General features: G+C 44.5%; 1 protein-coding gene across 1 annotated transcript in view; it reads right to left on the bottom strand.

The window, feature by feature from the left end:
• ALK (ALK receptor tyrosine kinase) overlaps positions 1 to 23347 on the bottom strand; it is a 319863-nt gene extending 296516 nt beyond the window's left edge. Inside the window, exon 1 of the mRNA XM_059828041.1 lies at positions 23248 to 23347. Coding sequence (XP_059684024.1) covers positions 23248 to 23347 — 100 coding nt within the window. The remainder of the gene's footprint in view (positions 1 to 23247) is intronic.
• Between the last annotated feature and the right edge of the window lie 382 nt (positions 23348 to 23729).

Raw genomic sequence — 23729 nt, 5'->3', positions numbered from 1 at the left:
TACTTGGTAGGACTAGTTTTCAAAGCACTGTGAAATCCCATTATAGTGGGTAGAAAAAGGTCACTGGGTTTCCACTAACTGTCCTTTCTTATCACTGAAGCTTATTTTAATTTCAAATATCATTGTTATTTGCATTTCATTTAAACTATGGCATGTGAAGCTATGAACTCAACTTCTAATTTGTGCTAAAACTGACACATAGTCAATGGTGAAAACAATAAAACACAACAGGTCCTTAGATTGCACTAAATTATTAGCATAGGCTCCAGCCAAGTGGTAAGTATTATACAGAACACTAAACCCAGCATTTTATTTGGTAACACATATAACAAATTATTTCACCTAGTTTTGAATTTTTCCTTGTGATGCTGCTGTGAAAAGCGTTCTGCCTACCTTCGGTATTATATCCTACAGAGAAACACAGGGAAGAGACATCCATCCAGTAAAAAAATAGTTTTGATCACACAATAAATTGTTAAAACCGTGCATGTATCACATAGGTCAATAATTGCTATGGCATTCACCATTGAAAGTCATTCATTGACATAAAAAAATCTAAGGCGTTGCAGAAAAACAATGCACAGACCCATCAAACACCTTGTTCTAACAGCTATTTTTGAAGCAAAGAATATAGGCTATTAGAGTTCAGTAGATTATGAAACCACACAAAATCCACTCATTCATGGAGATAAGATTTATTGAATAGCTAGGACACATTCTCCCTGTTCTTTTAAGGTATTTCATAACGACACTGACAGATGAAAGGCTTGGATGCCTGGCTCCTTAGCCCATAACACTGCCAATACTCCAAAATTTATCAAAATGACAATTCAAAGCTATTTGCCCCTAGTTATTATAGAAGGGTCAGTTGGATTTTACACAACTCATCTTAAATGATTGATGAAAGACACTGGAAAGACAGTCACCATTGCCTTCCAGGTATGCAATGCCTTGCTCCAGGCTGAAATGCTAGACACACCTCAGGATGCAAGACACACTTTATAAAAGTTGTTGATAAAACACGGGCCTTTGCGAAGCAGCATTATTTTTTGCTCCTAACAATAAACATTTTCTATTCCTGTGGAATGTACGTGTATCTGAAAGGATGTTTGAGGAGGAAACAAGAGGGGTAGGTTGCAGATGAAAACTGGAGTTGGAGAAGCGTTCAATGCTAAGGTCTTGCAAACAATTCAGACTATCAAAACAAAATGGTGAGTATCTTGCCAGGTTCATTTTTCTCTAAAGGTCTGGACTGCAAACTTGTTTATAAAAAGGACACTGTTTGAAAAAATTTTGGCTGTATGCAATATAGAAGGTAACATTTGAAGCCACTGGAATCCTCTCTTCTATACCCTTTGTACAATGGCAAAAAGGCCAAAGGAGAAATGACTCCTTTTCCCGAGATTTTTCCTATTTTCTTAATAGAGTTAAGGCCCAAGTGGAAGGCAGGCACTATATGATTAATTATACCACCACAGAAGAACACAACCCAGCTCAAAAGAGCAAAATAGGAGAGCAGCGTTTGTACTTCCACAGCCTGACTTAGAGGTAGTGTTTTCCTCAATCCCTTCAGTGGTGGGGAGGAACACTGAAAGGAACAGGAAAGCGAACCTGCTTAACACGTGGCTCAGAGACTGGTGCCATCGGAGGAATTTTGGGTTTTTTGACCATGGGGCGGTCTACACGGCACCGGGCCTGCTGGCAGCAGATGGAGTTCAACTATCCCCAAGGGCGAAAAGGATTCTTGCTTATGAGTTGGCGAGCCTCATTGAGAGGGCTTTAAACTAGATTAAAGGGGAAGGGGATGAAACCAGGCTGGCTAGAGATGAGGCTAGGGGTGGCACGCCAATGTCGGGGGGCAAAATCGATAGCCCAGCTCAAGTGCATCTACTCCAATGCATGCAGCATGGGCAGCAAACAGGAGGAGCTGGAAGCCGTTGTGCAGCGGGACAGCTATGACGTAGTCGCCATCACAGGAACATGGTGGGATGACTCGCATGACTGGAGTGCTGCAATGGATGGCTATAAGCTCTTCAGGAGGGGTAGGCAAGGAAGGAGAGGCGGTGGGGTGGCTCTGTATATTAGGGAGTGTTTTGATTGTATTGAGCTCAATGATTGTGACGACAAGGTTGAGTGTTTATGGGTAAGGATGAGGGGGAAGGCTAACAAGGCAGATATCCTGCTGGGTGTCTGTTATAGACCACCCAACCAGGACGAAGAAGCTGACGAAGTGTTCTACAAGCGACTGGCAGAAGTCTCACAGTCGCAAGCCCTTGTTCTTGTGAGGGACTTCAACTTATCAGACGTCTGCTGGAAATATAACACAGCCGAGAGAAAACAGTCCTGGAGGTTCCTGGAGAGTGTGGAAGATAACCTCCTGACACAGCTGGTAAGCGAGCCTACGAGGGGAGGTGCCCCGCTTTACCTGCTGTTTACAAACAGAGAGGGGTCTGGTGGGAGAAGTGATGGTCGGAGGCCGTCTTGGGCTTAGTGACCATGAAATGATAGAGTTCTCAATTCTTGGTGAAGTAAGGAGGGGGGTCAGCAACACCACTGCCAAGAATTTCCGGAGGGCAGACTTCGTCCTGTTCAGGACACTGGTTGAGAGGGTCCCCTGGGAGACGGTCCTGAAGGGCAAAGTGGTCCAGGAAGGCTGGACCTTCTTCAAGAAGGAAATCTTGAAGGCGCAGGAGCCGGCAGTCCCCATGTGCCGTCAGAAGAGCTGGCAGGGAAGATGAACGGCCTGGCTGAATGGGGAGCTTTTGCTGGCACTCAGGGAAAAAAAGGAGAGTTTATCACCTTTAGAAGAAGGGGCAGGCGACTGAAGAAGAGTACAAGGATCTCGTTAGGTCATGCAGAGAGGGAATTAGAAAGGCAAATCACAGCTAGAGCTCAATCTGGCCACGGTTGTAAGGGATAACAAAAAATGTTTCTATAAATACATTGACAACAAAAAGAGAGCCAAGGAGAATCTCCATCCTTTACTGGATGCGTGAGGGAACATTGTCACCAAGGATGAGGAAAAGGCTGAGGTACTTAATGCCTTCTTTGCCTCAGTCTTTAATAGCCAAAACAGGTGTCCTCAGGGTATTCAGTCCCCTGAGCTGGAAGACAAGGATGGAGAGCAAAATAAACTCCCCATGATCCAGGAGGAAGCAGTTAACAACCTGCTATGCCACCTGGACACCCACAAGTCTATGGGGCCTGATGGCATCCACCCAAGGGTGCTGAGGGAGCTGGCAGAGGAGCTTGCCAAGACGCTCTCCATCATTTATCAACAGTCCTGGTTAATGGGGGAGGTCCTGGACGACTGGAGGCTTGCCAACGTGGCGCCCATCTACAAGAAGGGTCGGAAGGAGGATCCGGGTAACTACAGGCCTGTCAGCCTGACCTCGGTGCCGGGGAAAATTACGGAGACGTTCATCTTGAGGGTGCTCACAGGGCACATGCAGGACAACCAAGGGATCAGGCCCAGCCAGCACAGGTTCATGAAAGGCAGGTCCTGCTTGACCAACCTGATCTCCTTCTATGACCAGGTGACCCGCCTGGTGGATGAGGGAAAGGCTGTCAACATTGACTACCTGGACTTTAGTAAAGCCTTCGACACTGTCTCCCACAGTATTCTCCTGGAGAAACTGTGGCTCGTGGCTTAGACAGGTGTACTCTTCGCTGGGTCTCACAGGTCTTTGCCAACCTTAATGATTCTATGACCTCCTAGGATCAGACTGGGGCATTGGCAATACAGCTGGAAGCCATCTGAAGCCATTCCCACCAAGGCTAGCAGCATGCAGCTGAAAAGAAACAGCAGTTTCTTATGGCCTTTGTTGGGTTTTTGTTTGTTTTGTTGTGTTTTTTTGGGTTTTGTTGTGTGTTTTTTTGTTGTTGTTTTTTTTTTTTTAAGTATACAGACAATGCTAAATTTCACAAAGAAATTAGCTATCTTCATCAATTTCTTGAAACTAATCCCAATACGGGACACTTCTCTCCAAGAGGCTTTGTCCCTTATACTCTTAGCAGATCTGTATTCAAAAAACTGCAAACTACTTTACAAACAGCAGAAAGCCCTGAGGTCACTTTTACCTACTTTCCTGCAATGCATAATCTTCAAAATTAATTTCATTTTTTCATGATAATTTTGTGATCTCTTTTGATGCTGAAAATGTTATTTTCTTTTCTTTCCTGGGAGGAACTGCATTTTTAATCAGGCTTCCCAGAAAGAGCTTTTGCTGATCTTAATGTGAAAAGAAATCTCCAAAAAAAAAATATACCCAGGAAATGTTACTTCAGAATGACAGAGTCTAGTTGACAGTGCAGAAGATGAAATGGCTTAAGTCCTTAAATTCTCCCTTCTCTACAGACCACAGAAGAGTGTTCGGAAAGCTGAACATTGAAATATGGTTATGTCTAGAGACTGCTTGGCTTCTACCACACATCACAGGAACATCTGGAGAGATGCAATTAGAGCACAAACAGCTGCAATGCCCCCACTTGCTGCTCTGAATCGTTTCATTGGCACCTTGTGCTCTCTCACTGACTGCTGCATCTGCCGAGTGACCTGCATTTTATAACTCAATTCTCAACCTTGTTGTATTATCATACAAATATTAAACAGCAGTAGGTTCACTGCTCTGCTAACAGAGCGGGCAGGTGTCAATGGGCTGACCTGCTGCCTCCGTGAGTGAACCAAATACTAGTCCCATATAACAACCAGATACCCAAGCTGTGCCCTAAAGCAGTTAGAGAACTCATGCATGACTCGGGATTCGATGATTTCATCAGAAACCTGTCACTCTCCTAATGACAGACACTGCTTTATCCTGCTGATGCGTGTGGTGAGCAATCACATATGCAGAGTACCATAAATCTGAGCATAATATTCCAAGCAGAGATGCTCAGATCGCCGGCATTCACAAAAAGAATAATAGAGTTAAGAACATGTATTGCAGGGTAACACTGATTAACACAGCACAGCTCAACCTGCCCTAAATAAGCCTGGCCAAATCCTATTTGATGATGTCTGCGGTCACAGGTCACAGAACGGTTGAGGTTGGAAGGGACTTCTGGACCTGTTTAGGAACGGTGAAGACAAAACTCGTTAAAGTTTTTGGTGTGCCAAGAAACTGACCTGCAGCTCCTAAGAGAAACTGTAATGGTATAGATGTTTGCACTTCACATCTCATCCAGAATGGAAAGCCGTGATCTTCAGGTACCACTCACCTGACGTTTTATTACAGACATACAGTTCCAACTGGGGCACAAGAGCTTTAGCAACCTGGGGAAGCTCAGTTGCCAGAGCATAAGCCTACGGCAGCACTGCTGGCAATGCCACCCATTGTCACCCATTGCCAAGCACTGACCTGGCAGGTGTACCAGGCTGTGACTTGCTGCTGGCTTTAACTGGGGTAGCGGCATGCATTTATCAGCACTAACAAGTAAGTTACTTCAGACCCCAAAAAGAGGGAGGAAAAGAACAAAGTGAACTACACAAACTGTTCTAAGATTAAAGAAAACAGGAGGTCAGAGTTTCTTATCTGCCCTGCAATATCAAAGATGTTCCCCAATGACACACATTACAGCATAACCTATTCAGTGTAACACCTCAGGAGAAAGCCAAATTCGCTTCTATTCCCTACCACTTCAGCAAGATTGCAAGGTTTGCTGATGTCATTATTTTACTGAAAAATTAGGATCGTGAAAGACTACGGAACTGCTACAAAACTTCACTTTCCACCACTCTCAACTCCAGCAATTTGTCATTTTCTTGGGTGTCAGTCTTACTTGTTTTGACCTTATCAACAGCTCCAATTATAAATGCTTTTAAAAACTGCATTTCAAGGAAAATGGTTAACAAGTGAAACCTTAGTTGTTTAATATTTTAGTAAATATCTTCTGTTATTGAATAGCACAGGAATAAGCATGAATACTGGTGAAAAATGGAGTCCCTCACCATCCAGACATCAGTTTAAAAAAAACAGTAAATCTTCATTTTATGGATTATCATGGGTGATTGTGTAAAGCTGCCTGCCTCATTTTCCATTTGGCCAGGAAAAACTTGACAAGCCAGTAGTTTATCACCTTGCTGTGGAACCTCCCTTGTCACAGATTTAGCGCTACTCGGAGGAACTGCTGCATGCTGCTTTTACGGAGTAGCTTTGAGAGAAGAGTTACCTGTTCAGAAATGCAATATAAAAAATAGGACTTGGGAAGGAACCTGTGGAGGAAATCGCATCAAGGCAGATCTGTGTAAGACCAAGTCATGACATTGTCAGTCACAGCAAGGTACAACTTCCACCACAACCGGCCTCATTAGAGGAAGAGGCTGTTTTGGGAAGGGATTCCTGTTTGCTGTAGTACAGAATCATAGCACAGTATTTAGCTTGCTCAGATAGAAAAAAAAGGCTTTAACAGAGAGGCTTCTGTTAAAAACAGACAAACGGGTTTGCCTGGCAAATAAAACCCAACTGGTCTCTGCATGTAAGGCGGGTGAGATTCAGACCACTAGAGATGAACTTGCCCCTCTGCAGATCTAGCTCCAGCTCTTGCTCTGATCCAGAAGACCTTTTACCTGCAACTTTTTACAGAGGTGATTTTCAAAACTGCGCCCTCATGAACCTGTAGCTCCAAAAGTCAAGCGCCCTCCCTGTCCTTGGGCACGCACTGAAAGGAACAGCTGAAACTCCCTGTGTGTGTGACCCCAGCAACCTGTACCAACGATAGATGCTACACAGAGGCAAGAGATACCTGCGTTTTACCCTGAGAAAACAGAACTGCTCCCAGACCTTGCTGGATTCTGTCCTCAAGAGACACAACAATCATTCAAAGATTTTTTTACAAGGAGGGTGGTGAAACACTGGAACAGGTTGCGCAGAGAGGTGGTAGGTGCCCCATCCCTGGAAACATTCAATGTCAGGCTGGACGGGGCTCTGAGCAACCTGATCTAGTTGAAGATGTCCCTGCTCATTGCAGGGGGGTTGGACTAGATGACCTTTAAGGGTCCCTTCCAACCCAAACTATTCTATGACTCTATGATAATGGAAGTGACCATGAGGATCTGAAGGCAGGCTTTAGTGAAGCAGTGACCAGGATCAGGAGGTCAGTGATGAGGCTCTAGACAGAGAAACATGTTCTCAAAGCTACCTTGAAAGCCAGGCTTTCATTGCTAGGCTAGGGATGTGCCTGGAGCAGCTCAAAAAATCACCATGTAAAGCTTTTCTTCTTAGAGCATCAGCGTGAAAATCCTGAGGCAGAATAGAAGTTTATACTGTCTAAGATGTCTCACAGTGCACCCATGAGAGAGTAGTCTTGGTCTTGCCAGGAAATCAAAACTATGAATAAAACAGACGTTTCCCAGGATGTTACCCCAAAGGAACAATCGTTGGACCAGTTTAGAGACTAGGAAAAAAGTATTTCTGAATTATTCTAGCTTGAACTAACACAGGAGATTAGAAGGCACTTCCATGTTTGTTGTAAACTAGTTTGGGTAAGAGTTTTCATCATGTTTTAGGTACTTTGCCTGCTCTTTCTTCCAATAATTCTGTTGATGTAACTTTAATATAATCTAGTCTGACCCTCATATTATTTTTCCTTTCGTTGAGCATTTTAATCTGGACCCCAGTCCATCATCCCCAAGTGCTTCTAGGGAAAGGGATGAGAGTGATGATAAAAGACATGATAAGAGACAAGATCATACTTCAGCTGTTTATCTTTGCAGATGGGTTTGACCGTCACTGATACTTTGGAACAGATTTTAGAGGCAGGAACAAGGCATTTTCTGTCCCTTCTTGAGTAAAAAGTGGTGTTCTCCATCCAGATGGACATCTCAAATTAGTGGACTTTTTCTTTTCAGAAAGGATATTGCCTCGTTTCCCCCCTTCCAATCCTTCTACCCTATTCTTTAAAAAATAACTTATTTTCACACTTCTAAGTGACAAAAGTGTATTTGAAATAATGTTAGAACTTCCTCATGGGGTAGAAAGGGCACATTTGTTAACCTTTTAAATTTCAAGTCTGGGATACCATGTAAAAGTGCCTTACCATGAAGGCATGACCACAGTAGCGTAGACAGGGTAGAAAAGGGGAAGGGTGCTTATCCTCAGTTAGGAGGCCCACCTGGTCTGTTTGTGCTGTACAGTACCTCAGCGTAAATCAAACGTAATTTCATTTTAAGAAAAGGTAAAAAACTTGAAACTAGGTCTTCAGAGTTGCCATGCTTAATAAACAGTGGATGTAAAGTTTAAGAGGTGTCTATGAGAACCTTCCATTTCTTTAGGTATATTCTGACAGCCCTGATGAGTGCTTTCCTCCTGCCGCTGGACTCTGGAGAGCTGATGTTTTTCCCTTTGCTTGCACTGGGATGCCATTACTCCTTCATTCCCCTCATTGGGCTGATGCTTCCCTTGTTTTCATTCAACTGAAAACCCAGACATAGGAAGCCAAAGGTCTAAGAGTTGGCCACAGCAAGAGGTGTTTAATGGCTAATACCCATACTACAGTGGAACAGTTTATGCCCAAAAATCCCTTCCACAAAATAGTAAGAATTCAATAACAAGGGCTCTCAGCATCTCACATGCTCATTTGGCCTGTACAAGGACAACACAGACAATACTGTTTTGGTCACTAAACTTAGCACCGATGTCTTCTTTGGCTTACTATCTAGACTAAGTGCTGACAAAAAATGCCAGATTGAAAAGAATCATAGAATGGTTTGGGTTGGAAGGAACCTTCAAGATGATCTAGTTCCAACCCCCCTGCCATGGGCAGGGACACTAAACCAGGTTGTTCGATTGCTTATCTTCTGACGCAAACAATGAGGTGTGCTGTGTTTCCCTGTGCACTCACAGCAGATGGTCTGCCAGCAAAGAGCAGGAAAGGTGGTTCTCCCAGCCTGGCCGAACCTGAGAGCAGGAGAGTGGAGTAGATGTACAATGGGAAGATACCATTGGCTTCAGTAGGCTTAGGATCAGCCCCTTATGCCTCCCACCAAACTCCAGGCCAAGGCCTTCAAGAAAACCTGGAAATTATGACTGCACAGAAGAGAAACACCTGCCTATGCTACAGCCTAAATGTGGGACTTGTCTCTGCTCAGTTTGATCATTCTTAGGGGATGACAGTCATTGCTTTCTCCACAGGACACTATACTTCAAAGCAAAGTAATATACTGCCTTCAGTTACACTAATGCAATCCCCTTTGATTTATTTCTTCTACCATTTCAGACAACGTCCCAGCAAGTCATCTACTTACCAGCTGCACATCTGCTTGACAGCTTTAGGGATCTTTCTCAAGCAATAAGTCCTGAATGTCTTTCCAGGGTCTTATGCTCCAGCTCTTTACTGTTTAGAGGATATTGCTCTATTTATTCTCAGCTTCGTAGTTCTCTTAATGTTTATCTACCAGCATTGCCATCTTTCAAGCCACTGTGCTTACAGATAAGGCCTTCTGCATCTGATTACTGGTCCAGTTACTATTTGCTGGTTTGTCCTCTATATTTAGATGAATTTTACATGTTTGCTGGCTTCATTTCCACACACTATTATCCTTGTCAGAGACAGAGAGTAACAGTTGCAGTCGTAATAATAATCCTGTAGCCAGCTCCACTAACATTTTGCTAATTCTGCTCCCCGCTCATACCCCCTTAGTCATGATACCCAGAGTTAATAACAGCTTGCAACTTACAGTGAGCTGGATAAATGAGCTACACTTTCACCTGTTGGGTTTTTTTTATTATTATTTCCAATAAAAATACTGAGTTATTTGTTGTCTTTTAAACCTGATATTTCTACTAGTAATAAAATACACCTTTAAACTGTTATTAACTATCTAACTGAAAGGGCACCTAGGTGTTGGTTTTTTAATTGTGTTTCACTTGTATAGGAAAATCTGGCTAGATGAAATCCAAGGAGCATCTCACTGACTTCAGCCTCAACCTTCCACCAAGTGCTCAGTGAGATACTTAAAAGAATTGTATTTTGGTTGTAAAATAAACCCTACAGTGCTCAGACCCAGCTATGTTCTACTGCAGTCTCATCCTGTTTTTCTCATTGGCTCGCATTTTTTTAGAACAAAAAGAAATTTCTAAGTTTCCTTCAACATCCCTATCACCAGCCTGACAGATAACCCTTACACAATCTGATCCCTTGTGGTACCAGCGTACTCACTTGTGGATGAAGTGAGAATTACAGTGCATTTGTCTCACAACTGCTCTGTGTTTCCTACCTGGGAAGGGGCTCTGTGAATGCATAGCATTACTGCCTGCAGAGGAAACCTGACTGTCCATCTCCTCAAGACTCGATCTAGTGTGTCATTGTCTGTTTTCAAGCCTGAACTGTGTCTTTCATTACACCAAAGGTCTCCCTTCCCATTAATCTTGCTGAGCAGCTCTCTTCTACAAGCTCTGCTGCCCACAATTTTTGATTCCTTATTGTTGAGCATCCATCACACGTAAAATCAGTTCTAAGCACCCCATTACTCACATATTTAGAGATGTCAAAGCAAGGCCTCCGTGTAGCTCCCAGAGCACTTTAGAATTCCCTTCTGCTTTTCCATCAAAAAGGCAAAAAGGACACAAGCAGACAGCATCTTATTTGAACTTACCAAGGAGGTAGATTCCCTTAAACAGAAAGTTATAAGGAGGAGCAAGGCAAAAAAGGTAACTATATAGTACAGTTACAGTTAATGATGCATGAACATCACAAGGTTCAGCTGAGCAAGGACCCAGTCCTGGGTCCTTCAGGTGACTTTTTCAGTGCCAATGCAATAGAATTTCCTGTGTCGACCCTGTACAGAAACTAAGGTGAGTTTCCTTTCTTATATTATAATTTATATTAGACCACTCTGCACAGCACTTCAGAACTTTGAAACTACCAGAGCTTTCCTCTGCTCAGCCTGGTCTTCAGTTTGGTTCAGGGACCATTTCCATAAACAGTCATGACATGTATACATACAACTATGTCCCGATAAGATCAGGGAAACTGGGAAACTTCTGGGGGGAAAAAACCAAAAATCACTAATATGGGGTGTCTAAATAAGTTTCACACATTCAAGAACCTCCATTATTGGGATAAGCCTCAGAGAAAGTTGTGGAGCTCATCTCTAAATAGCATCTCTAAAAACTTTGAATTCACACACTTACTATTAAAAGGGAAAGGATGATCAATTGGTGTCCAGGGTCTATCCACTAATGGATTCCTTTTCCCAGCACAGGATTGCTGTAGCTCATTCACTCACTCATTCATTCATTCATCACAACTCTGCAGTTGTGCAAACAGACTCTGTAAACAACAACTCTTCACCAGCAAACTCCTACCGTGCTCGCAATATTAAGTGGCAAGCATACGAACACCCTGCAGAGAAGTAGAGGCAAATAGCTCCTTGATATTTCTTTTTCCTCTTACCGGTATAGCTGATACTGCTTTACAACCGATGTAAAAAGATAGGTTACACTGGTAATAAACCTCAATACATTAAGTCTCCATACAGACTGGTTGCTGAAGGTTTAATCTCAGTCATAATTATTATCCATAAAATGTTATTGAATCAGATCTTAAAAGTTAATGCTGCTTTGTTTCAGGAGATAAAGGACAGTAGGCTGACAAGGCAGAGAAGGAAACATTGGGCTTTTGATCAATCTTTGTGTGATTTAAAACCTTAACCACAAAAGGGACTCAGCACTTCAAATATTATCCAAAATCCTACGAGCTGGCCTAAGCAGAGTCCTGTGGCAAAAGTAATTACTCGGAGGATGTTTTATCTTTGAACTTGATACCACTTCCCAGATGGAGGATGCAATTCTTTTCTTGAACTCAGCACTGGTGAATGCCATCCTTCTAAAGCACTGTGTCACACCTCAGATTGTAATGTGCACTTAGTAGGTAAATCACCCCAGCACTCGGGGGCTTTCCTAAGCTGCAACCTCCCACCACCCATTTGAGCCCTTATTGCTCACAGCATCACCTGGACATTTGCCTTCACAGCCCTCATGTTCATTCAGGAGCTCCATATCCGCAAAGCAGGTGCCCTGACAGAGGGCATCGGGCATCAGGCAAATGGTTAATGGAGCACGTAAGCTACCCTAACATTTACAGCTAATAAAGACCGATATCCTCCCTGTCCACAAATATTTTATTCAGCTTTCCGTACTCCCAGTATCACTAATCCAGCTATCCCCTTCCCTTTCTGTAGTTCATTATTGCATTAGTCTGAAGCCATTACTCTTCTCTGTGAAGAGCCAAGAGGAAGAAAGGGACAACATAAGAGCTAGGAAGGAGCAAAGGGGACCAGTGTGTGTCCTCGCCACCAAAAGCCATAGTGCCTCCAGCGAGAAAGAGACCTTGGCTCCTATGTAAAATGAGCCTCGTCTCCTCCTTTCCTTAGTTACTCAGCAAATACTAATCATCACACGGACACCCCAGTGCTGTGTAAAGCAAGTAGAGATTTTTAAAGTTGACCACAGGCTCTAGTCCTTTAAAAACAAAGGGAAGCAGATTCTGACTTATGTGCCAGCTCTCAAGCCAGCCCTGACTAGATTCACTCTGCGCCTCTGTAATGCACCTGTTTTGCAAAGCAACCATTAAATTTGGAAGCTTTATGGAATACGACATTTTTCAAATCTAAAAAGTATGCCAAGGAAATCATGCAGAAGGGTAATAGGAAATACTTGCAGGGAGACCTATTCTGAATTGTCTACACACAGATAAGGCACAGAATTCCTTTCCTTAAAGATTTTATTAACCTTTTGCTGATGGAAGGAGATTACTGATTGAGAGCTAGATGAGGTCAGTGCAGCAATTATATTTCGAATCCTCTTCAAACAAGGCTCTTGTACAACGTACGAAAAAAAGTTGACAAAATGAATTGTTACTTAAACCGAGCCTTTTAGAAGAATAATTAACCTATAATAACTATTCTGGCCTCCTCTCCAGCCCTGAAAAGTAATCCTTTCTCATTAGTTTCAAGTTTAATTAGCATCAATAATGAAACGTCCCTCAGAAATAACCATTGCATCATGCTCTCTAATGGTGACTTACGCTGCCCTACAAACGGAAAGGCCACAGGGCAATGTCTGAAGATAGGGAGAAGCATGGCAGATCACAGATGCTCCCAAAACCAAAAAGCAAACAATATTGTAAAAAGCATGGAATGTGACAAAACCAGACTTATTTGAAAGACAAGTGTCGCAAACACAGTGTGGAGCAGAGAAGACTCAAAGGTGGTTTTGCCAATAACTGCTGCAGTATTTCCAGCAAGTTACCGAGCCTCTCAACTCTAATTTCTTGTTCTTTCTTGGCCTTTTGGCTGAAGCAGAGAGAGACACCACTATTTAGTATATTCTAGATGAGAAAATTGTATTCAGCGCTTGCAGTCGAACATAATCAAATAATGCTTTTTCCATCCCTGGCTTCTATGATCTCTCTGTGAAATAGATGTAATAATGCTTAGCATTGTCACCAGAGTGATAAGGCTTAAAGTACTTCGAGAATTTAACGTGAAAGAGGCTATAAAAAGCCCAGACATTCTGATGCATCTGAGATAGCCCTTTACTTAATGGGCCAGTAGAAACAGCAGGCGAATGCCAATGTACAAGTCGTAATCAGAGGTCTGCTGCAACTTGCAGAGCTCTGAAGGATCACCACAGATTTCTAAAAGGTGAAGTCACAGATATTCAGCTGCACATCGCAAGCACTACAGCAGCTGCATTCAGAAGAACCACGTGAGCTTTCAAAACTGAGCTGGAAAGAAATTTTCAATAACATAAAAGTCCTAGAAGGAATATGACATATGGAGAAACACCATTTCCGATACGCCTACTGATGCACATCATTCAGTATGTATTTAGACTAGTATTACCTCTTCCTAACAGACATCAAGAAATACACAGCACAAGAATCCACACGCAGCCATATCGCACTGTACTCCCACTCTCACCACTGCAGCATCCCTGCTTTTTCCCCCCCTACACTTACCACCAAGCGTTCTCTGCTCTTCACCTTACGCAGAACCATCTTCCCTCCCTTTGCCCAACTAGTAACTCAGAGATAGAGTCATGGTTTTCTTTCATCACAAGGTTTTGTAAGATATGAGACCAGAGAGAGTTGTTTGTCAGTAAGAACCACAGAATCATTAAGGTTGGAAAAGACCTGTAAGATCATCAAGTCCAACCATCAACCAACCCCACCATGCCCATTAAACCATGTCCCAGAGTGCCTCGTCCACACGTTCCTTGAACACCTCCAGGGATGGTGACTCCACCACTTCCCTGGGCAGCTTATTCCAGTGTCTCACCAAATGGGAAGAAGAGAAATGAAAAGAAAATGGGGAGAAGCTTGCAGAACGAGCCTGCACCTCTTCCTTCACAGTGCACTGCTACAGAGGAAATCCCAGTCCAAAATGCATTCAGCACATGCCCTTGTTTGGGCAGGAAATGTAGTTCTTCTGCCTTGATGTAAACATCGGACTACCACAGAAAGACTTTTGAGATTTGCAAACTGAACCAAAGAGTTGCTAGAGGCAAGTTATAAAAGGGATGCCCCACATTTCTAGAACCACCTAGATGAAAGGCTCCTGCCTAGTGTCTCCACTTTGCCATCTGTAATCCCAGAAGACACAGGCAGGCCACTAAAGTTTTAAACAACCTCAAATCCCCCAGTCTGTGTTCATTTCTGATAGCTTAAGTAGGAAACCATAAAGCACAAACCTTCTCCCACTGTCTCCACAATGTTCTCCATTCCCCGGAGAGCCAGCGCTGGGTTTGCTCAGCAGCCCTCACCAGCCAACAGCCATCAACACCTGCAGCAACACACTGTGAACGGAGATGGTGCCCAGCTGCAGCTGCTAAACACACCCCGGCCAGCTGGCCACAGGCAGAAAAACCACAGCCTATCCCCCTCTCCCTCACGTTTTGTGGGGCTACAAGTAACCCTGGCCAAAGCCTCATGAAGTATTCAAATTGCAAATGTAAATTTGACCATTTGGCTTCAAGACAGGTGGTGTCTTAATAGTCAAAGGCAGGGCTCATAATTTTTTGAAAAAACAGAAAATCTCTTGTAACATCAAACAAAACTGATGCTGTTTTTAAGTTTCAGAAGTTTGCTATCGCTGAAGTGAATGAAATAGCAGTCCTATGATTAGCGCTGCAGAGATGGGAATAAATCAATATGGTAGACTGTTTCAGCTTTTCCCTTAAAAATCTGAGAGTTCAGACTGCACCTTATTGTCTTTATTGAGGTCCTTAGACAGTAAAAGCACTAGTAATCCACATAAAATAGCACCTTCTACCAACAGAGTTCAAAAGCAGTCAAAATTACCCTTGCTTTGCAAAGGAAGTATCTGCCACAAGAAGTATTTCATGTCATACAACCCGTCAACAGCAGAGCTGTGTATACACAACCCCTCTTATGAGCCCAGTTCCTCATGTGATTCTCACCTCCTCCCTGCTCACTCTGTGCTATAGTCACTGACGATAGACCCAATACTGCAAGATAATAACGTTGGAAGTCAAAGCAGAACTCAATTCTTGCAGCTACCCTTGCAGCTCCCTACTGATGTTCTTTGGCAAAAGGAAAAGTAAATGCAAAATATTAACTGATAGGCTGTTTTCAATCCACAAGGATCACTTCACATTCGGTACCTAGTTTTCCATGCTCGATTCCATCTTTGTACAAGAGCTTACCATTTTACAACCAGAGAGGTTGTGGAGTCTCCTTCTCTGGAGATATTCAAAACTCGCCTGGACGCATCCCTGTGCAACCTGCTCTAGGTGAACCTGCTCCGGCGGGGGGGGTTGGACTAAATAATCTCCCGAGGTCCCTTCCAACCCCTGTCATTCTGTGATTCTGTGTGATTTTCTTTAAACCGCCTGTTAGAAACTTGTCTGAAGTCTTTGCAGCCGGCCACCAACTCTGTCTACTGGACACAGCTAGAACACTTCAACCATATGTCATAGATCTACACGACTAACAAGTGAAGATGATTCTCCTTCACTACAACTGACATAGTTTATAGCTTCTGAAAGTAGCGCTATCTAAGTTCTATCTATGCTGTCATAGGGAATTTCTGAGTAGCCATGTTAAGCAGGATAGTGACACCAGCGAAGCTACTCAGTCGCCGCAGTCATAAATCAAAATACTCATGTAAATTAGACTTTAGTCTCAAAATGTGCTTCTTGCCTAAATATTTAAACACATAAATAACCTCCAGCCATTCCAGCTTGTCATTTTAAGCTTTCTGACATTTATTGTTCGGAAGAAAAGAAAGGTCAGACTTATCAAATCTGCATTTATGCTTCCGTGACATTTTTTTCCAACCAAATTTTTCTGAATCAGAGAAGCAAGACAAATGTGGCACATTTCATAAAGGACCTTTCTCAGCTCAGCACTGTGGTCTCAGCAGCCCCGTTGAGCTCAGAAGTGGCTTCTCAGGAAACAGATGCTGTGGCTCAGTGGATAGAAAGAGATTTGGAAAGCAGGCAACCTGAATTGCTGTTTGCTGCTAGGTAAATCACTTGTGCCAAAAAAGCAGATCTCCTAGTCTCAGTACTCTAGTTCTGGGGAGCCCAAGTGGATGCTTTGGTATGAGAATTAGAGACAGGAATCACAGAATCACAGAATCACTAAGGTTGGAAAAGACCTGTAAGATCATCAAGTCCAACCATCAACCAAAAAAAAACCCCACCATGCCCATTAAACCATGTCCCGCAATGCCACGTCCACACATTCCTTGAACACCTCCAGGGATGGTGACTCCACCACCTCCCTGGGCAGTTTATTCCAGTGTCTCACCACTCTCTCAGTAAAGAACTTTTTCCTAATATCCAGCCTGAACCTCCCCTGGTGCAACTTGAGGCCATTTCCTCTCGTCCTGTCACTTGTCACTTGGGAGAAGAGACCAACACCCACCTCTCTGCAACCCCCTTTCAGGTAGTTGTAGAGAGCGATGAGGTCTCCCCTCAGCCTCCTCTTCTCCAGACTGAACAACCCCAGCTCCCTCAGCCGCTCCTCATCAGACTTGTGCTCCAGACCCCTCACCAGCTTCGTCGCCCTTCTCTGGACACGCTCCAGCACCTCAATGTCCTTCTTGGAGTGAAGGGCCAAATGTCCAGGCACAGCATGGAATTTGCTGCCGCTTGGGAAGAAAATGACAACTTGGACTCCCCAAACACCATCACCCCAAATGAGCTAGCACTGATATATTGAAAAGGTGGTACCTTCTTTACTATGATGAGGCTCATTTATTTGGGAATTTTGTGAGTAAGTAAGTGCTAAATACTGCCAATCTCCCCCCACTTTTTCTACATTTTTGGCTAATTCACAAACATTATCACAAACACAGATTTTATTTCCTGTCTTGTAATGTTCATGTGGGATGTGCAGCGAACCAAATGACCAGATTACTTCAGGATACAAGTCAATCAGACGCTGCAAAACCGCCTTTGATTTTGAAGAATGCCTCTGCATTGGTATAACACAGCACTTAAGTCTCCCAGTGCACTTCTTTGCTGTAGGTATTTATACTGTTTTTAAGGATGGGGAAATAAAAGCACAGCAAGTTTAGAGAAAACATCTTTTTAAAATGTGCCATAAATGTTCATTCAAATAAAAAAAATGAACATAATAAACTGATACTTGTGCCCCTTTTGGTGTTTTTTTATGGATATTTTACTGAACATGCTTATGAATAAGAACATTCATAAGAATAATGAGCCTAAAAGCAAACAAAATTTGCAGAAAACAGACCTAGAAATCAAAAACATTGTGCATAATCCTGACTCCCATCAAAGATCAGCAACACTGCATAACTCTGGTTCAAGTAAAACCATGTGGAATAGCAATCACGGCATGTTTTCTGTGAGCCACTCAAAGATTGAGGATAATTTCTAACATTATCTGCCAAATAATTGGCCACAAATTTGCAAAACCCTAAATATTTGTGCGCAGCAGGGAAATAGTGAGCAAGGCACCACCAGCCATATGCTATGAGTTTTCTTGGGGCTGATGGAGTCGGAAAGCGACTTGGACAGGAACAGGCAGGACAGCAGCAGGACCAAGGATCGTGCTGCCCACGGAGCCAGGCAAACCCATCACCAGGCAATCAGTTCCCTCTTCAAGAAGCATTTACAGTTCAAGAAGGGGCACTGTGGACTGACTAAATCCACATTTCTGGGGAGCACCAGTGACTGGAGGTCTAGAGGGAGGTGCTACAGTCCTAATACTTACGGCAGGAAGGACTGGGAAAGATGCTCCTAAGCACACTTAGGATTCGCTGTGATTTAGCAACTAGTAATCAACACGCGGCACACTGGCACCCATGACAACCCAAGGGTAGAAAAGGAAAACCTCAATTTGCGCTAGTTCATGTCTAGAGTAAACTCAAGTGCAACTCAGGCCCGTCCTTAAGGTTTGGACTGGCAAAGCTGGTCTGATAGCCAAGGCAAAGCACAAAACCCCAGCGGAAAAGAGCAAAAACCACTGGCACTGCAAAGAAAACCTTTCAGAAGCGCTACTGGAATGCTTCAGTCTTATTCACTAAGTTTTGCCACTGATTTATCAGAAGAGCAAGATCAGATCTCAGATGTCGCATACAGTCGAGGATGAAAGAAAAACAGCGCAACTGGGAAGTGTCTGACATCTTTTAGCAGTTTTCTGCTCAGTATGGCACAACTCCAAACTTTGTTCTTTGAAAGCAGAAAAGCAAAACCAAAAAAAAAAAAAAAAAACAAAATAAAAATATAACTAAGAAGCCTTGTTTAAATTCTGGTACCTCTAAATATGCGGAAAGAATTCTGCAGAGTTTACTACAGTCAGATTTCCAGCTTGGAACTCTGATTTTCATTTACAAAATGTCCACTTCCAAACCCACATTTTCATCTAGTCTGAAGTTCTTTCTAATCTTTAGGCAAAGGGTTCCTCCTGCAATTGAGTTCAGGTGTGTGGTAGCAGTACCCTAAAGATGTAAAGCCTAATTGCCTCAGCATTATAATAGCATTGGTATGTAGTGAACGCAGACAGTTTCAGGGAGAAGACATGTGGCAAGTTAATAAAATTTGAGATGAAGGCCACAGTGCAGGAGTTATATTTCGCCTAGCCAGAGGATGAAAAGTTATGCATTGCTATTTAAAAAATATAATTGGAATGTTAAATCTATTTCGTGAATGAAAGTACATTGACCTTTAGAGGGAGGAATGACTCATTTTCATCCCTGTATGCCCCTTTTTAACATACGCTTCCCACCTTTGCATATGTAAGTAGCAATTAGTTCTCATGGGAAGTTATTTTATGGCCATTTCAGCTTATTAAACTTCCTGAGTAAACTCACAAGAAACCTATTTAGCAACATCTGTGGCTCAGGTGCCCTACAGTGAGTGGATTGGGTACCCGTGACGTTAACATGAACAAAATCCAAACGCCAATGCAGGGTCAGGGTGCAAGGGCTCTGGATCACTACGGAGCCTGTGCGAGTGTAGAGCACTCACCTTGGACTAACCCAAACCCATGCCTGCCCACGCCATGTTATCTTTGGGATGGCTTGCCAAAAAGGCCCCCACAAGACCTCTGTGCAACACATGCTAGCCTATCTGATCTTAAAAGTCCTGGGAGTAATTTTGGAGTAATTTTAGCCCAGCAGCAGAGGATCAGTCATGCAAGGGGCAGTCAATGCTGATGCTCTGACAGTTCTTTAATTGACAGACTCTATATAGAGACAATTTAGGATTTTTTTCCCCAAGAAAGCTCAATAACCTGTCCAGAGAGTACACTGCTACAGAGACCCACCGTGTTTCAACACTAGACAGCAAATCCTGTAAGACCAGAACTAAAACTGGCCAGGGCTCTCCTGACAGAAAGGTTCGCTAGCCGTTCAGTATCCCATGGCAATGTTCTGGTTTTGATTAAACTCTTTTGGGAAAGGTTTCCTTGGAGGTAAGGTGGGAATTTCCAGTCAAAACCAAAGACAACAAGCACAATGTCAACAGCAGCCTGGCAGTTGGGAGGTTCGCCTAAAATACGGGAGATCTGCAGCACTGCGATCCTCTCCGAGCTCACCCCTCCCTTCCTCTGCGTTTTTTGTTGTGTGTTTTTCCACAGAAATGATTGAAATGAATTTGATTTTTTTGTCCCAGAGAAGCACTGGGGGAAGGAGAAGAAGCCAATATTAATTCTGAAAGCATTTCCAAGAGAGGAAAACTCTCTCTTACCAGATTTTGAAAAGGCCAAGCTGACACAGGAATGGTAGATGGGCTGAGGACCACAGCTTCTCTAAATGGAAGCTTGTCCTTGCAGGGTGCTTTGTTCCCATGAGGACGACTGTGTGAGTGAAAGCTGGCATTGAGAGTATTTGCAGGAGAGCCCTGAGAAATTCCTGTGAACTTCATGGTTTGTCTGTTAAACAACAGCAATCCAGTAAGTACATCCTTTACTAATTGTTCAGTAACACATGGAAACAAATTGCTTTATGCTTTGTGCAAACATAAACAGCTGTTAAAAAGGGAAAAGGTTCACTGCGGTTAAATATCTTTGAGCCAGTAGCAGAGAGTATTACAGTTAAAAAGAATAAAGCATTATTTACAGGACTCTGTTGTCACCCTTAAAGTCAATGGGAATTCATCCCCTTTCAATTTTTTTTCTCATCCTAAAATATAATTCATTCTCCATTCACATGGAGGAGAATTTGGCGAAAATAATTTAGCAAGGTAATTATATCTTTTCCTAGGAAGTACTGCAATCCTGGGCATCTCCAGCAGAGGAGAGAAAAAAAAAAAAAAAGAAAAAAAAAAGCTAAGTATGTCAACATAAGTGAAGCAGCTTTACATTGTTGATGGGAGGATTGTGTTGTTTGAAATCCATTTCCAATTAGCTTAACTAATGAAGGAAAGGCTCAGTTGCCTTAGGAAGGGCTTTAGCTAAGCCCCGTACACATCAGCTGCAATGGTGTTAATAATTGCTGGAATCTGCACACTTATGGGCTGGTGGATGCTGTTCATGCTGTTACCACTGTGTCAGCACATCCTGCTGTCGGCAGGGCTACGCGGCACAAATTTAAGCATGGCAATGACACATGGTGTTCACGTAGGCAGCACCTTTGCAAAGCAGAAAGAATGGATTTTTAATGTTTTTAAACAAACCCATGTTACAAACCCAGTGCAAAGCCATGTAACAGTATAACTACACTAAGGTGTCATGGCTGAAAATGCAGAGATGCAATTTTATAGTGACACAACTTATGCATGTTAGCAACCTTGGTGTAGAATTCAAGAAGAGACTGGGATTTTTACAGGAGGTTATGAACAGCTGCTGGGAGAAGTTAGTACTGTGATACAGGTAAATGAGGTCCATATTCCTTCCCTCTGCTCCTCCTTTTCCTGCATCCCCTGTGATTGACTTTGCACGACTGTGTTGCAGTAAGAACAGCAGAGCCTTGCCCCCAACATGATTTCACCGGGGCAAAGCTAACTACTACTTATCTACCTGGAAAAACATGCGTTTCTTCTCAACAGTGAGACAACAGACAACCTCCAGAGCCTGTGGGTTTTACTAAGTTTAGTTAAAGCTCCATCTGCGTTGTAGTCACAGGATCAGAGTTAGTTCACACGTATACCCTTCACCCAGGTTAAAAACACACCTTCATCCTTAAAGATGACAAATGCATGCCCTCCAGCTCCCTTACTGCTACAAGCGCTGGAGTCAAGATGGCATTAAAAGCTAAGGCTGTATCTTCACTGCCAAAGAGGGACATCCCTAAAGCAAAATAACTGCTACTCACAATAAATTCCCCAAACAGAAAAGAGAGACCGTGGGTTTTGGTGTCTTTAATTTTTACTAATTACTCTTTTTTTACTGCAGTGTAGCAAGGCAAGACCTGCTGGAAGGCAGGGCGTGTTGGCCTCCCCTAGCCACCTTGTGGTAGATGGCACCTCTGCGTTACCCCTGCCAGAACTGACACAGGAAGAGCTGGCCCAGGTATCTATCTCACTTCAGCTGGAAGCGTAAGACTGACTCACACCCAGCCTGCTTTGATTTTTGTTTCAGGCAGCAAGGACTGAGATGGGTTCAGTTTGTACTTATTCATATTGCTGGCCCAGCTTTTCAGAGGAGCATCAAAAATCAGTTGCTCCAACTTTGTATTCAAAGCCCAGCACTGAGTTGTCTCACCTCTTGTGAATTTACTTAAGTCTATTCTGTGGTCCATTAAGTAGGTGGCTACTCAGGGACACACCATTGACTTCTGCACAGCTTCATAAAAGCTACCTAACTTAACTCCCTGTGACAAATTCTTTGGCCCTGCAGTCCTCTAGGTATTATATTATTTTAGTGGGAGAGCCCGAATCACAGCTTGTGTTAACGGTACAATGCACACACAGAATGGAAATCTCTCTTGATCACTGGCCCAAAGCAGAGCCCTGATTTGAGGTAACAGAGCTGCCCCATACCCTGACTGCAAATCACTGCTGTCCAGAACCAAAATTTTAAGCCAGAAGTACCGGTGCTACATGAGCCTCCTCAGATGTACAACTTCTTGTCTTACTGTAGCTGATAGAGCGCAGTTCGCCAAGGATCCTCTGTGGTTTTAAAAGGGATAGAAATTAACTCCGTTCCAGAACCGTGAAACTCAGAGGAAAACCTGCTTCTTGCAGGTTTGTCCGTCAGCCATTACCTTTATGTTTAAAGAAGAGTAATAATATTGATACCAATAGCCCGTAGCATTAACGTACACATTTGGCGGGCAGCCCCAGCTTGGAAATGTTCGTCCTGTTCCCTGAAGTCTGCCTGCACATAGAATCACTTGCGGTACTTTGAGGAAGCTTCCCTCTTTAAGACGGTATTTTTTAAGTTTCGAAGAACCCGATCTTGCTGTCCTCAGACTAATGACACTTTAACCTTTGGGTCTCGCTTGCCGCCGTGCGGCACAAACCAACTCCCGGCATTTCGATGAATCCCTCAGCACTTTCGAGATAGTCCTCCCGGCCCCACAAAAGCCCCTCGATACACGTCGCACCGGTAAAGCGCAGCCCTTAAGGACAAGCCGTCAGGGGAAGCCGCGGCTGCTCGGGGGAGCTGCCTTCCCCGCACCCGCCGGTGACCGGGGCTACGCCGCGGAGGGGGTGGACGTGCGCCGCGGCGGAGAGGGCACACCGCACCGCCGGGACTCCGCGCCCGCCGGGGCGGGGGGGGGCTCCGCGGGGGCGCAGGCAGCGGGGGCTCGGCGGGAGCGGGCGAGGGGCGCTGCCCGGCGCGGTGCGCGGCATGCAACGCACGGCTCACCTGCCGCGGAGACGTGGAAGAGGAGGCGGGGGCGGGCGGCGCGGATGGCCGCCGAGAGCCCGCGCTCGCTGCCCGGGAGGGCGCCGCGGCGCTCGGGCATCAGCCGCACCCGCAGCCGGCCGTCGCCGGCGCGGAGCCACCAGGCGAAGAGCTCGGTGAGGTTGAACTCCAGCTGCGCCCCGCCGGGGCCCGGCGGCGGCTCGCCGGCGCAGCCGTCCCGCAGGCTGCCCTCGCCCACCTCCAGCACCAGCTGCTTGGCGCGCCGCAGCCGCCGCCCGGCCGCGGAGGGCCCGCCGGGGGGGTCGGGCGGCGCGGGCCGCGGTAGCCCCCCGCGGGCGGCGCGAAGCAGAGGCGCGCAGTCCAGCAGCAGGCGGCACCGCGCCGCGGCGCGCCCCGGCGGCCCCAGCACCAGCTCCCGCACGTAGGTGCGAAACAGCGAGGGCACGACGAAGTCCACCGCCAGGCTCCTCCTCTGCAGGCGC

The sequence above is a fragment of the Gavia stellata genome, chromosome 2 (genome assembly GCF_030936135.1).
Source record: "Gavia stellata isolate bGavSte3 chromosome 2, bGavSte3.hap2, whole genome shotgun sequence".
In the NCBI taxonomy this organism is placed as follows: Eukaryota; Metazoa; Chordata; class Aves; order Gaviiformes; family Gaviidae; genus Gavia; species Gavia stellata.
Note: the sequence above shows the minus strand (reverse complement) of the source record. Positions and strands in the feature narration are given on the sequence as shown.